A 16,747-nucleotide genomic window follows, 5' to 3' on the forward strand; every position below is an offset into this window, starting at 1 on the left:
TATATTATCACAGCCACTGCTTTACTTCAGTTGCCTTTAGTTATTGTACTAGTTTCCCAATTCATTGTCAGTTCTTCCTCTCTCATCCCACTTTTCCATCTGCTTTCCATGGCTAAATCCAATAGTTAAAAACACTCACGGCACACTAGGAAAACATAAACGCTTCAGCTGATATTCAAAGCTCCCCAGTATATAGCTCAAAGCTTTTCGGGCTTTATTTTTCAGTAGGTCCTCACCTTTCCCACAAACTCATGAACACTCCATGATCAAAAGACACCAAGTATTCACTGTTTACCATTTTCTAGATGTGTCTCCTAGTTTCCCTTTTCCATATTTCTAACCATGTTATTTCCTCTGCCTGGAATGCTCTTCCTCTCATATCTTCCTACAATCGATCAGAACATTAGAGACCTCCACAAAATCCATCTCCTCTTGGGGCAGGAGGGCGGAGCCTTCCCAGACTCCATCAGATTGAAAGAATGTCCCCTCCCTCAAGATCCCTGTCTCTGCTGTACGTTATTACAGTATTTATCACACAGTCTGCCTTAATTTAGGATTAAGTATGTATATCTGTGTCCCTCCTGGGCAATGAGCAAGGAGAGGTACAGTATTCTCTCCAGAGCTATGAAATCAGTGTACTTCCATATTCAATATTTATTGATTTTAAGATAGATGAGACCAGTATGGATAAATAGAATGGAAAAACCCAGAGCAACAGCAAAGAGAAAAGAAAGGGGAAAATGCATTTGGAAGATGATGAATTAATTGGAACATTTATGAAAGGAAACAGTGACATGAATCTTGACTAAGCAGGTGGAGTCATATGATAGAGTAAGGAGTTCAGCATTTACCCTGTTAAGTAAGGTTTTTAAAAAGACTCTGAATAAGCCTGAGTATCTACCATGTGTTTGAAGCCCAAGTTTTGCAATCAGTAAAGTGAAAATAATAACAGGAGCTATGACTGCTAGTAGGATCAACTGGCCCTTGAACAACTCAGGGGCATGGACACCGCTCCACCCCTGCACAGTGAAAAACCCACGTATAACTGTCTCCTACTTAACTAATAATAGTCTACTTGGACCAGAAGCCTTACTGATAACATCAACAGTCAATTAGCATACTATATTTTGTATGTTATATGTATTACATACTGTATTCTTATAATAAAGTAAGCTAGAGGAAAGAATATGGTAATAAGAAAACCATCAGGAAGCCCTGGCCAGTGTGGTTCAGTTGGTTGGGCATTGTCTGGTGCACCAGGAGGTTGCCGGTTTGATTCTGGTCAAGGGCACATGCCTTTGTTGTGGGCTCAATCCCAGGTTGGGGTGGGGGGTGTGTGCAGGAGGCAGCCGATTGGAGTTGAGCTCTCATATCTCTCTCTCTCTCTCTCTCTCTCTCTCTCTCTCTCTCTCTCTCTCTTCCTCACTTTCTCCCTCCCCTTCTCTCTCTCTCTCTCTCTCTCTCTCTCTCTCTCTCTCTCTCTCAAAAACAACTACAACAAACTATTCTTTAAAAAAGAAAGAAAACCATAAGGAAGAGAAAATACATTTATAGCAGTGTACTATTTATTGAAAAAATCTGCATGTATGTGAACCTACACAGTTCAAACCCATGTTGTTCAAGGTTCAGCTGTATAACAATGAGAAGCCAACACCCCAACCCAATGCAAAATGGCCTGCAAGGTGCAGTGAGGCACGTCCTGTCCCTGGGCTCTGTCCCAGCAGGACCTCCAATCTGATGTTCCCCGAGAGGCATTAGCCTCACTGAGGCACAGTACAAGGCAATACTGACAATGTTCTGTGAGTCCTGGTGGCCAAGAGCACTACAGTTCATTAAAAAATAACTCCATCTGTTAGCATCAGAACCACATAAATGGCTATATGCCAATTAAAAAGGAAAAAGCAGAATGTGGACATCTCAATGCTTTTTTACCTCACTGGAGGGAGAGATACTAAGGGTATGAGAACAGTTAAACAAGCTTTGGGAGTATTCAGGGTGCCGAGCGCAGGTGTGTGTACATTTGAAAGCTGCTGCTTTATGAGAAGCCCTAGGTGACTCAATAAACACGAGAGCCAGAGCAAAGTAATCCCTTTAGCAGGGCTGTCCCTAGCTTGGCCCATTCTCCTGCCAGAAACAACACATTCCAGGGAAAATGTGTAAATCACACACTGAGGTAATTGTTTCACACTTTCAAAAATTTTACTTATTAAATTCAAAGTGTTTTTAAGAAGCAGTTCTGTACCTTGCCTTCTGTTTTGTACTTAAACACTTACAGACATTTTTTTAATGTTGACTTCCACTACATATCAAAAAGTCCCTCTGATGTGTTAACGATATATCATCTTTAAAATAGGTGTGAGTTTAAAATGTGAATTCTAATAAAAGAGAATGTACCTTTGTATCCAAAACAGTGCATCTTCGCAACTCTAGGCATTATAGATTCAGAGGTCAGGCACTCTTTGACTAAATAAGGAAAAAAAATAGGCTACATACCTATTAAGGTCAATGCCGTTTCTGTGTTGATTAGAGACAACAAAGAGTTTCACTCCCAGATTCTTGCTGAGCCAAATATTTCTACCTACCCTCAAGGCCACCAGCAATGGAAGAACAGTGTGAAAACTCAAGATAAGCTCTGATCTTATACATCATATAAACCACGAAAGGGCTAACCATTAAGTGTCCTTTGACCTAATAATATTTTTATCATCTCAATCACTTTTTCAGTCACTTCATTAGAGTGTCAGACTATTAAAATGATTCCTCATCTTGGATTCACCCATATATCTGATAATATGCAAATTTAAGTGCCTCAAGGAGAGTAGAGAAACTATTTTTTATTCCATTCTATCATGAATTTCGTAACCACAACTGATCTTCAGAGAAATAACTCACTTTTGTTTCTTCTTTCAAAAACACTTTTGAAGAAAAGTTGCCCTTCTGATAAAAAAAAAAAAAAGAATCCACAGTTGAAGAAAGGGCTCTCCCTAGGTACTGCATCTCAGGACTATGTTTATATAGTTCAACAGGAAGGGAACTGGGTCGAATACTGCCTTTCTGTTAGAATTCTGCACAGAAGAGGTGGAATTGGTAATGCATTTACTACTCATTTGCTTGCATCAAGAACCCCATTCCATTTCAATCTGCCAACATCCTAATTAAGATGATCAGAATCTTACGTGATCTATTATTCCAGATCTAAGATAGCCCAATCTACATTAGACAAGATGTTACACTGTGTGCTTACACCGAGATGATAAGACCACTGAGCAGGAAAGCATGTCTTCCCTCATGTCTGACCCAGCGCTGGGCTGAGCTCTCTGTCAGCACTCGATAAATAATGGCCAGGCCGTTGCCTGTTGTCTTTCTTTCTACGACTTTAGGCATGATTTAATCTTACTATATCATTTCTGGTTCCTTTGACAACATATGCCTGTGCTCTTTTTTTTTACATGAGAAAGAGAGTAAAGTAAAATATTTCTTTATACATATATGGGTCTATGTATGTGAGACTAAGAATACATAGGTATGATTCCTATTCACCTTAATGCTGTTTCTGAAGATCCTATATTAAAGAATATGCTAACTATATTAGCTTTTGAACCAGTAAAGCAAAGAATGCTGAGACAGTGCCTTGTCTCACCAGAGTTTTGGAAGAATCAGAATCAAATTCCATTGCAGGATAAAAATATCCAGCTGTACTATCATCCAAGAGGCACTATATAAAACAGATAAAATACCTTACAAAGTTGCTCCCCAAATCGGCTTCTTTCTCTCCCTTCAGTTAAAGAAAGTTACCTGTAATTCTTCATATATATACTAGAGGCCCAGTGCACAAATTCGTGCATGGTTGGGGTCCCTCAGCCTGGTCAGTGATCGGGGCCAATCGGAGAGAGGGACCAAGGGAGGTTGGCTGGCAGCGGGAGGTCGGCTGTGGGAGCGCACCGACCACCAGGGGGCAGCTCCTGCATTGAGTGTCTCCCCCCTGGTAGTCAGTGCATGTCATAGCTACAGGCTGGTCATCCAGTTGTCTGGTCATAAGGGTCGCTTAGGCTTTTATATATATAGATATGTAATTTTATTGATTTCAGAGAGAAAGGGAGAGGGAGAGAGAGATATCAATGATGGGAGAGAATCATTAATTGGCTGCCTCCTACACACCCCACACTGGGGATTGAGCCCACAACCCAGGCATATGCCCTGACCAGGAATCAAGCCATGACCTCCTGGTTCATAAGTCGATGCTCTACCACTGAGCCATTCTGGCCGGGCTACTTGTAATTCCTTAGCATAAAAACTAGTAACCCATGGCTTGGCTGTCTGCTTAACAAAAATGTACCTTAAGCCCTAACCAGTTTGGCTCAGTGGATAGAGTGTCGGCCTGTGGACTCAAGGGTCCCAGGTTCAATTCCGGTCAAGGGCATGTACCTTGGTTGCGGGCACCACACCAGTAGGGGGCGTGCAGGAAGCAGCTGATCAATGTTTCTAACTCTCTGTCCCTCTTCCTTCCTCTCTGTAAAAAATCAATAAAATATATATTTTTTAAAAATGCACCTTAACATTAGACTGGCCCTGTCCTGACATCTCAAAAGAGGCCAGGTGGTCAGCAACATACCCAAGTTGGAGGACATGCATGCATCCCTTGGTAGGGCTAAGCAAACACGTTTAAGAAACGTCCTTAAACTTGCTCTTGTTCTATTGTTGAACAGATAACGCTGATGACCTTCAGAGTCTGATGTCCATTTCCAAAGGGGTGAGAACTTCAGTCTAAGAATCTCAAAGAAGGCAGATAAAATAAACACAACTCTAGAGTTCAAACCAGCTAACCCTCTGTCTCCTTTCACTGAAGATGTTGATTGGAACCTAGGCTATGTTACCCTCTAGTAACTGTAAAGTTTTCTGAATTTACAATAAAATTTTCAAATAGTCTTTGTTTTGGAAATGCATCTGTTCCTTTAAAGAGGACAAAGGTACCACTGCCCTGTGCTTCCAGTGACGTCATGTGGGGAAATCCCGGCCTCGATTCTAAGGTATCTGTAATGAGGTGTGCTGCACAGGTAAAAAGTAAAGATAGAAAGGAAAGAACAATATAAAGAACCAACGTGCAAAATCTAAGAAAACTTCTTGCTTTCAGGATTTTTGTTTTTTTCCTTGGAAGGTCACAAAGAGCATGTAGGCTTTGCTAGGAGTTATTCGCTGAGTTTTAAAATCCCTTTGTCTATATGTATTTAAAATCTAACATACTGAAAACCTAGTTTAAGGTGATAAACTTTCATCAATATAAAGTAAAATGTAAAATTACAAGCACATTTTCAATTCTTGGATAGAGTGCTGAAGCTCTATTTCTAGAATTGGTGAGTTTTGTTCTCTATTTCCATGTATAAAAGATCTCACAGTCTTGGGGAAACACTTTTTTTAAAAAATGAAATACAACAAATAAGGTATGCTGCCGATTCCTGGGGGAGAAGTTTCCCAGAGTCTTTGAATTTCCTCCTATCTTCCTTCTTTACAAGATTTCTAAGACCAAGTCCTTTACTACAGTCTCTCAAACAAGGTAAAAAAGAAAAATACCCCCTAGATATATTCCTTAGATTTTCTATTATGCTTCTCAAGTTCCCAGTAGCTTCTGAAGTAAACCTAAGATGAATCTGGAGTTATTTTTTATTATGTTTTAATTTTAGTTCCTCTTTAAGGTCTAAGATGAAATAGAGGATCATAACTGCTATGCTTGAGGATGCATTTCATGGCACAATTCATACATGACCTGTGCAAGGTCAGTCATGGAAAAAGGACTGACATGATAGATGACAAGTGGAATCCAGCTTTCAGTCTGGGAGGACTTCAGGGTAACCTATTTAAGCTTGCTCTACTAGTATTTAGTGCAAAATGGCAAAAACATTTCTGTTTAAACAGTACCTATTTGATGTATTTTGTACAGGGATCTCACTCTGGCTTGGCTAGTGTCATTTAGAGATATAGGAGGGATTATTGCTCAAATCACTGACCATTAAGGGTCATTTTTTGTCACATTGTGAGCCTTGGTGATTGTCGAAAGACAGCCTAAACATCGCCCACAGGATCCCGGGTTCTAGCCACATCACGTTTTTTTACACCTCAAATCTTTGCATTTCACTCTGGCCCCTCGCACCCCCCCCCCCACCCTGCTGCCACCATTTAAAACATAACTCTCCTGCAAATCCTTGATACCCCCAAGTCAGGTTGGTTATTTCCTTCTCTGTGTACTCATAGAGCTTTGTACCTACCTCTACTAGAGCACTGATCAGATTATATTATAATTATTTGTCTGTTGTCTCCACAACTAAATATGAAGGCTTGTACATTTACCCCGGACTGGCTGTGTGCTGGGCAGTGTTCTAAGCACTTTAGATATGTCTGCTCTTTCATGTACATCACAACCCTTTGAGGTAGACATTAGCATTACCTCCACTTTACAAATGAGGAAACTGAGGCACCAGGAAGGAAGTCATTTTCCCACAGACACATAACTAGTGAGCGTGGGAGGTTGAACTCAGGCAGCCTGACTTCAGAGTCTGAGCTTCTCCTATTATTCTTTGTGTTTGCCTAAGGGACTAAGGGAGGTGGTTCATAAACATTAAACAAATAAAAAGAATGGTCATTCTGATTTCTCCATAGTTTCCTAAGCTTAAATTTAGAAACACATTTTCTTTGTCCTAAAATTGATTTCACCTTCTCCCTGGACTGTGGATGAGTTCACTTGTCCAGAGAAACCTCGCGCAGACCGGGGACGAAAAAACAGCTGGGAGGGAGCAGGCCTGGGGTTTGCTGGCTCTGCCGTGTCCATGTCTTAAGGCCTCAGCACCTCCCCCAGGTCCTGCATCCGTGACACCTACAACAGCCGCTCCCCATAGCTGCTTTGAGATGTACTGTGTGCACAGTGTGACCTGAGATGCTTCGGAATAGAAATACCATTAACAAGAAAAACACGAGTTATTCTTTATAAACTGACCTGCCTTGAGGAAGACACTTTCACTCTGGGGACATTTCAGATAGAGAAGGTTTTCATTGTTGTTGTTTGTTTAGCACCCAAATCATTAGGAACTGGATGTGTTTATTTTTCCTCTTAATGTTTAAATTGCTACCTCTTTCGTGTTGTGTGAAAATCCGGGTTGTGGGAGAATCAGGCACCCCTGCAGGAACAGTGGTTCCCAGGAGCCGTGGAAGGCGATTCTGGGGCCCCACCCAGGAGGTGCTGGCCCACCTGGGGCAGGGCCCGGGCAGGCGGTCCTCTTTCTGAGAAATGCTGGTATTGTCTCGCTGTTGATAATACATACTTTCTCCTCATTGGGTTATCGTCTTTATTCCATCTCAGTACTCCCCTCCAAAAGGAGCTAATTTTAAAGTGTCAGATTCAAATTGGCCCTGGTGGACAGAGCTATTCATTTCAACCCGGGTCCGTTACAAATTTAGGTGCTTGCACCACCTCCGCAGTTCCACTTCAGCGCCCCCTCGCTGCACTCTACACCACAGCCAAGAACGCGTTTTCTTATGCTGGAAATCAGTGATGTCATTCCCCCCAAAAGCCCTTGCCCTCTGCAGACCCTGCACCTCCTCCCGCTCCTAATCACACTGGCCTGCTCACACTGGGCTGTCTCTGACAGAAGCCTTCCCTGGTGTCCTCATCAAAACCACTGCTCCCAGCCCAAGGTCTGGGTGCTCCCTTTTCCCTCACAGCACATCGCAGTCTCATAAGGCAGGATTATTAGATTTAAGTCTGGATCGCCACTTCGCCCTAAGCCCCACGAGACTGGCACTGAGGCAGCCCATCACCCTGCCCTGCCCTGTGCAAGGCCCGAGAGAGGCAGTGCTCCAGGAGGCGATGGAAAAGGACTTTGCGGCCAAAGCCTTCCCATCCAAATCCCAGCCCTGCTACTCAGCACCTGTGTGACCTTAGGCAGGTTACTCAACTTCTCTGGGCCTCTGTTTTCTCCATAAAAGGTCTACCTTAGGCTTGTGTGAGAATTAAACGAGAGAATGTGCTATAGAACAGTGTTTGGCATGCGAAAGGCTTTTAAAAAGTAAGCACTCAGTATATTTTTGTTAAATAAGTAAAACATAATAGAGTTTTGCCCTAGCTGGTTTGGCTCAGTGGGATAGAGCGTTGGCCTGTAGACTGAAGGGTGCTGGTTCGATTCCAGTCAAGGGCACATGCCCGGGTTGTGGGCTTGATCCCCAGTAGGGGGCGTGCAGGAGGCAGCCAATCAATGATTCTCTCTCATCATTGATGTTTCTATCTCTCTCTCCCTGTCCCTTCCTCTCTGAAATCAATAAAAATATATTAAAAACATAATGGAGTTTTTCGTTGTGCCCTGTCTCCTCACCACTGCCCAGTGGAAGCATCCGTCCAGTAGAGTTCTCCCTGCAGTCTGTGCCCTAAAGGGGCTCCTCCCCTTCTGCCCCAGGAGTCCGCAGACTCCGCTCTCCCAGCCGCATGATTAGCTCCAGCTTTGATCCTTTCATCACATCACTTCCTAGAAATGTGTGCTCATGAACCACACCACCCCTCTTCCTTCCTTCAAGTATTTCCTGAAATGTGACCTCCTCCGTGGAACCTTCTTCAAGAGGAACTGAGCTCATCATTCTATCTGTTTCCAACAAATAAGTTAAAGGTTGTTGTTTGAGGTTCCAAAGCTATAAATTGTCTGAACTTTCCACTGGACAAATGGTCTCACCGTCTCAGGGCAGGCTGGGTTTCTCCTCTGCCTGCACTTAAGAATGAGAGTCTAAGAGGGCAAAGGGTTTGTTTAATTCGCCCGGTACGCATTTAGCACAGTGCCAACCGGCATGGATGCTGAGTAAATGATTGGGTGACGATTTAATTAATGACTTTGTCCATGCCAGGAATAAAACCCTGAACCCTTAAATCTGTTTCCCCTGTGTTACAATATGTTCTGATGCTGAGTCTGTTATGAAACTGGTTTTCTGCATTTACTTTCACAAAAGAACAAATACAAAAGAAGAGAGAAATTACATGAAAATGTCAAATTAATAAAATTACTTTCTACATCAAGAGTCAAAAATACCTTTATAACGTGGTATTAAAAGGTGCCTCATAAAAATAAAATAAAACAAAATAAAGTTTAATTGCATATGCTTGAAGAGTTATTTTGTAATTCTGAAATGGATAACCAAAACATGTCAATACTCGATTTTAAAGTACTTGTTGTATTCGGTGCATGTGCCATTATGGAGAACTTACACTCAGAGCAGAAAGATTTGTAGCAAAGCATATGACCTTCTTCCCACTACAATGACCATCCCCTAATTAGGCAATGCATCTGATAGTCATTAACAGGAATGAGATAATGAATCACTTTCTCTCTTCTTTGTTAATTTGCTGTAACCAAGCGGCTAATGGATGTCAGAGCTGAGTGATTGCACTGATTATAGTGATTTATAGTTGCAACAAAACAATTTAAAACCGTTCTGATTATTCATGTTTAAGATGCTTTATGTTTTGTTTACTAAATGTTTTATGTCCCCCTTCCTCCTACCCTGAAAGTGCTGTCTCCCTCCTACCCTGGCACTTTCCACAAAAAGACCTGCTCCTAGAAAACCTGGAAGTCGGGGGCTTTTTTTACTGTTTAAAGCCATTTCATTTTGTTTACATACATCGCTCTCTCTATATAGATATATAAAGTGTACACAATAGGAAAGAAAAGCCTTAGGGCTGGAGAGAAAACTTCAGTGGTGCCTCGTTCAAAAGAAGACAGAAATAAGAGGAAATAAGGCAAACTTCAAGCTACTTACCTTGGGGCTTCCAGTCCCTTCCGCACCCTCCACAGACACATCAGTGGCCAGGATCTCGGCTTTGATGGTATCCAGAGCCCTGAGAATCCAGCTGTGCTGCCGTTTGATTTGCCTCTGCAGCTCCTTCCACTGACTCGCAATCATCCGCAGCATGTCCTTTAGTCCTTCTCCAAAGGAAGGGGAGAGCACAAGTCACGGACTTGACTGCACTTGTACCCTATTATTCTTTATTTAGTAAATTAGGTGGTTTAACAATAAACGTCATTTTTAATGATCATTACCCTCACCTGCCATATTAGCATTTGTCACTCGGAATAGAGACTGGGAATTTTTGACTTGACATAAGGCATAAGGACACGAAAATTGTAATACCATATTGATTCATGGTTTGGGATTGACTGGGATTCAGTACATTGACTAAAAAATTGCATGTGGAAGAAAAATCACAATATATAACAATTATTAACTATAGCTTCACATTCCTAATAAAAGGTCCTGAGTGTATCTGTGTGGAGATGTAATAATGATCAGAAAGATATATGGAAATAGGTAAAGTTAATTCGATGAGAAATACAGTAAATGGGCCAGAATTAAGAAAGCAGTCTTTAGCATTAGCACATCCGATTAATGCTGCTCTTTTCTTATTTAGCTGTGGTAAGCTCAAAGCCAGAGCCAAATTGTAATTCATCCTGTCTTACGGTCTTTTACTACCAGGATAAGTACAACCAAATGACAAAACTATTTTTTATTTATAATCTGTTCCTCATGAATACATTAAAACCGGGGTAAGAATTGGTATAAGGCCAAAATTCTGCTAATACAATGACCAACAAGGAACATGCAAGACGTTCCTGTGTGTGAATTGGCAGGGAAATAATCAGATATCTCTAGCCTGCCAGCTTTGTATCTGTAATGATATCTATGAGTATCTCAGTGCATATGCATCATAACTAAATGCACAATTCTCATTCATTATCTTAAAGTTATTTCCAGAGCACCTACATCAAAAAGCATGTCAATGTGAAGTTTTCAGGAATGTGATTTCAACTGAAACTCAGGCGAACAGCGAGCCCAAAATACAATGAACAGACCATTTGGAGGCAGTATTTCATCTTGTAAGTATCACCGCATTGTGTGCAGTATATGAAACATTTATAAATCCTGAAGGTCAATCTGATAATGTAAATATTAATAATACATAAGGAGGTGAATATATGCAGTAATTTACAGCAATGCTTCTTCATTCTTAATAGTCCGGAGACATAAAGACTTGCCATATTTCAGGAGGATTTACCTGCTTTGTGAGATGCAATGAGCTCGAGAAGCTGGTGTCCTTCCTCCTCCACAGCTTCCTTGAGAGCACAATGACTGTCTACATTCAACTTAAAACTCTGTAAGGACAGAGATGAGCATCAGATCCTGGCAGGGTAGTTTATATGAAACATCCCTACAAAACGACTTGCTGCTTTTTATCAGCAACTACAGAGTCCAAGTTACTCAATAGACAAACTAATTTGCAATACTAAAAGCTATTGATATTTGGGATCTGGGCTCAGACTGTTTCCATTAGATTAGCAGAGTGCATCTGTTTGGAAACAGCTGACAAATCTAGAAGTTCATTGGGTCTTTATGAAAAGTCACATCCCATAGGCTATATCAAGGGTGGCAGTATTCTACAAAATACACTGAAATCCTACTAGCACATATGAATTCCTTTTTTCACTTATTAAAAATATTAGTAATAGCACTACTTATGAAACCATAAAAATTTGGCAGCATAAATTTATTAGCCTTCTGTGCACATATATAACTCCATTAATATAGTAGATATTCAGCTCTGTTTCTCAGATATCATGCAAACCATAGAGTATGGGGGTGGGTTTGGGTGCTATAGTGAGGAGTTGAACGCTTTCATATCTTTGATTTTTAAATGTTTATTTCTTACAATGTGATACTGCTTTAAAAATGAATAAATCAGGCATATCAGGGGCATGATAGTCATCCAAACAAGAAAACCTGATGTCATGGCTGAATTCCAACTCAGAGCCACTTCATTCAGGCAGCCTTCCCTAACCCTTACACGGAGATAATTACCCCCTCTCTCTGTTACCTCTGCTCTTTATACCTGCTTCTATTGTAGACTTTATCAGACTGTATTCTCTTTTATTTCTGTACTTGGCTACCAAATTATAAGCAATTTGAAAGACTTGCCAGTTTCACATTTATCTCCAACTCATGTCACATATGAAATGTTTGATAAATGTTTGTGGGAATAATGGGTATCTGTTGAACTGTGTGAGTCGCACTCTGTGAAGGTGAAGGTTTCCATTTCAATATTTCGAGAAACACAGATGGTTTTCCAAATATTTTCCCATCTCTGGAATGTTATAAGAAGTTCCAACCATAGGAGGTCCAATAGAGAGTAATTATAGTAACCAATCTGTTCAACCAATGGTTAGTCTTCAGGATAAAAATGTACTCCTTCACTTGACTAATTGGAATGAACAGGGATTCTGAAATAATTGCATGCCAAATTTTGGTTTCTCTGTGATAGGGCTCCAAATTATACAACATATTTTGCTCCCACTAAACACTGAGCCATAGCTGTGTGCATTGCACTGAACTTAGTATTAAGAATATTTGCAGAAGTTCAAGATGGTACAGTCCCAGTTGGAATAAAATTTGGACAAAAGAGGTTAAACAACCATAAATTGTGAAATTTGGTATTCATTCATTTATAAACTATGTATTGCTCCTATTCTATATACCGTGACGGGTAATAGCAATTGAGCAGATATAAAACATGGCTTCTTGCATCAAAGGGCACTTGCCGTGTTACAGGAGAAGGATGTGTAGTGGTGAATCTGGGCTCTCCTGTTTTTAGTGGGAAAAGAGGGTCTTTTTAAAGCTCAGAAGAAAAAGAGCATCAAAAAATCAGCCCTAACTGGTTTGGCTCAGTGGATAGAGCGTCGTCCTGCGGACTGAAGGGTCCCAGATTCAATTCCGGTCAAGGGCATGTACCTTGGTTGCGGGCACATCCCCAGTGAGGGGGTGTGCAAGAGGCAGCTGATCGATGTTTCTCTCTCATGAATTTTTCTAACTCTTTATCCCTCTCCCTTCCTCTCTGTAAAATCAATAAAATATATTTCTTTTAAAAATCAAAAGAAATGGAGATAGGGCCAGGCAGATCAGGCCTTGAGGTATAAAAATAAAAATTTTGGCTAAAAAAATTGACTCAAAAATTCATCTGACTAGAGGCATCAGAAATAGCAAAGTTTCAGACAAATATGACAGAAAGAGACAGTATTGGGTTTCCCAAGGGTTGTTCACTATTTCTTGTATTTTCCTCTTTCAGTTACAGGTACTTGGTTGAAGAAAATAAAGTATGGCAATGTATGGGAAGCCTGATGCTTCTGGTCAATCCATAGCATATAATACCTATGAAAAATGAAGTATCTATTCTTTTATCACTAAAGCATGGCTGCATTTACTTTTTGCCCCTGCAGTGGAAAGACCCAACTCTGAAGTAAGGCCATGCAGAATGAGGTACACGTGCATCTCAGGGAGAAGGGACAGGAAAAAGAAAAACCCTGGAGACCCACTCCATAGTGCCAAAATCTAGGAAGAAACCTATTCTAGATATTTCCTCATGACTGTAAAGTTAGCTCGTGCTGGTGATCATGAGCTTGGGAAGGGGTGTGTCAGGCCCTTGTCTCAGAGGAGAACAGAACATAAGGACCTGTGAGATGGTTGGATAATTTGACATAATCCAGGCCCCAAGAGTATAGACTATTTGCAGCTGGATCTGATTCTGCCTCAAGATGATATGGAAGTGCTTGATTAAGAAATTGGAAAAGATGAGGTATTCATTATTAGAAAAAGATAAGCGGATAAGCTTGATGCTGTAGAAAAGAACCATTTAATATAACTATTACCCAAATGGTACAATATTGCTTGATTTTCAGGTGCACCCATTAACTATTAATGTTATCAGCTAAGGAATTCACAATGGGCCTCTGAGAAGGCAGCCAAGCAGGCACATTAACAAAATTGTCAATGAAATTTCTGGCAGCTAAAGGATTCTGTAATAAGCTCTCCCTATTCTACCCCCACCTCTTCCCTAGGGAAGGAAGCTTAGACAAAAGGGATTTCTTTTTATTTGCCTTGAACTTGACACTTGGACATATTTCCATTCTTGTGCTTCTAACACATTTCCTCATCGATGCCTCATGGCATATAGTCCCTCTGAAACACCCATAGCACTCCCCGAGAATGCAGGCCATTTTCTGGAGATTTAATTTACAGCAACAACATTGCCATAGACAGAAACCACAGACCTATGTCACTGATGATGTGAAATTCCATAAATATGAGTAAACTGGGTCCTGTGGGACACCACATCTTTTTGCTATCTTTACAGCAGCAGGTAAGTGAATGTCTAGAAGAGAATGATAAGGAGATGGAAAATACAGTGACTGAGACAAAGGACTAGATTATCAACAAGATGGCCCATCTGTGGTTGACCAATGGATATTTCCATGACTGCAGCCTAGCCTCGCCAGCTTGTCCAGATCTGGCTACTTACTCCTTGGCAGGATCCAAATTGTGGTAACCATACTGATTGTACTTGGATCACGATCAAACCTTACAAAGCAGATAAATCCTATTCTATTCAAATTTCTGCAGAGCCCAGTTTGATGGAAGGGTGGAGGTCATGTGGAGATGAAATGAAACCAAGGACATGTATGCCTTGATGGACAAAACTATGACAAATGTGAAGAATAATTCTCATGAGGGATCATAACAGATACGGATATCCTGGCACAGGAAGTAGTGGGAATGAGCATAATCACATTCAGAGGCTTAAAGATTCAAAGTGGTCCAGTCTTAGCAGCGTCACATCACAAACACAGACTCTCAGCCATCCCCATGGAACACTGCTAGTATCTGCTGGCTCCATTGAGGTCCCTGTGCTTTATAATGTTTGTGAACAGAAAGGCTAAAAAGAGTTATTGAGGTGGATTAATACCATAGCTATTTTTTGAGCAGTCTCTGCCAGGCCTATAGATACAAAGTTAATACAAAACCTTGGTACATGCAGCCTGTAGTCTGTTGGGTAAAATAAGAGAGCAAGTAGCCTCATAGGACCCAGCAAAGAGTAAATGTGTCCTTAGGGTTTGGTGTATAATAGAGAGCAGTGGGGCCTTAAGCAAACTGAACAATGATGTGCCCTGCCTAATGAGATTTAATTTTTTTTAAATTAAAGCATGATGCTGGCCAAGTAAAAACAGGACTGTGGGCTACATGTGAGTGTGGTAAGTGCTGGGCAGGTGCTGTGGGAGCCCATTGGCATGCAGGCCCGCAGGCGGCCTTCGCTGTAGCAGGAGTCAGGGGCCACCAGCAGCTCGGTGCGACTGGGACAGGTGCAAGCGGGGCAGGTGGAGCTGCGGCTACTCAACTCAAAGAGCCATGAAGGAAGAGGCAGCAGTATGGGTGAGTGACTGATGCAGGTCTGTATTCTAGAAAAATCTCTCCGTGTAGAGTTGATTTTTAAAGGCAGACTGGAGACAAGGAGGCCGGTTAGGAGAGTGCTATGGTAATATAGGCCAGATGTTCCTGCACACTCATATTTTTTTTAATTAAAAAAAGATATGCTTTCTCTTCTAAATGAATGGAAGAAGGAAAAATGGAGACAATCTTTTGTCTTTTTAAGCTTTCTTCAGTGCACGAGAGCAGCATGTGCCAGATCTTAGCTCTTTGGCTGTTCTGATGATAAATACCAGAGGTTATTAGTCAGGAGTCTCCAAAAGTGAAAGACATATTGAACTGATGAACTTTTACTCCCACTGTCATTTTACAGAGACAGTATATATGCTGATGAATAAGGCACTTGATGACACTTCTTCTTCGCACAAAAGATTTTTACTACCCCAGGAAAATGAAAACTTGCTTTTTTACATGGGGGGGGAGGAAGAATGTATGTTTGATCAGAAAAGCACAGGATTGAAGTCACCTGCTACCTGTCTCAGGCCACCTCCGCGGAGGCTCCCCTCTGAGCTGTGCCCTGCACCCTCTTGCATTCCAGGGGTTCTGGATGGGAAAGGAAGTCATGAACCCAGGTCCCCGTGCCACGACTGGCAGACTCTCCCTCCTCCCCCCAATGCCATCTGTAGAGGATGGTCAGAGGGTACTCAAAATATAAAATGCCACCTTACAAATGCCATATGTGCCAGGAATTGAAAGATTTTTATTAGTAAAGATTTCTTTGTTTACTAAAACTTGATAAGACATATAACCATTAAAATGCAGACTATAAAAGCACATGAGAAATACATAGAATATATTAAAAGCCAAAAAAATGAAGTCTCAGTTGTATCTCTGATAAAATTATAGCTATGCAAATGAATGGTCCCAGTGTGTAAAAAAAATACCTCCCAGGTTGTTGTAAGAATTAGAGACAATGATTGTAAAGCATTAAGCAGTGCCTGGCAATGAGTTGGCCTAAACAAAAATCATTACGAACTTTTCAATTCATTTTCTCCATTTTCCAAATGTTCTATGTAGTATATGGGACTACATGGCATTTTTAGGTGACAAGTGGAACTTATTGTGGAGGCTCCCTGAACTCCCCAATGCGGATACGGGGTCCTCTTTGGCTCTTGGCACTGCCCGTCCCCGGGCCTGCCCACAGGAGGCGCCCAAACATGGAAGCTATTATCGGAGATTTAGGGGAGAGGCAGCACGGACCGAGATGCTGATGATCGGGGTCTTCCTTTTGCTTTAAGTGTGTGCCCTGGACGCATCCTCTAGCCTTTCTAGGCTTCTGTTTCCTCACCTACAACCCAGGCATTTGGACTCAATCTTTAGCAGTCCTTGGATGCTTTGATTTACTTTTAAGCCAGGCAATTAAGGATAGGTGGCTTGGGAGAATTTTTATTTATTCTGAACCAGAAAATTTTCA

At 41.3% G+C, this 16,747-nt stretch overlaps 1 protein-coding gene across 1 annotated transcript in view; it reads right to left on the minus strand.

Moving 5' to 3' along the window:
* Positions 1 to 16,747, minus strand: part of AKAP6 (A-kinase anchoring protein 6) — a 373,936-nt gene that overhangs the window by 208,776 nt on the left and 148,413 nt on the right. Inside the window, 2 exon segments of the mRNA XM_023751526.1 lie at positions 9,787 to 9,950; positions 11,081 to 11,177. Of these exon segments, the coding sequence (XP_023607294.1) occupies positions 9,787 to 9,950; positions 11,081 to 11,177 (261 nt within the window).

The sequence above is a fragment of the Myotis lucifugus genome, unplaced genomic scaffold (assembly GCF_000147115.1).
Source record: "Myotis lucifugus unplaced genomic scaffold, Myoluc2.0 scaffold_22, whole genome shotgun sequence".
Classification (NCBI taxonomy): Eukaryota; Metazoa; Chordata; class Mammalia; order Chiroptera; family Vespertilionidae; genus Myotis; species Myotis lucifugus.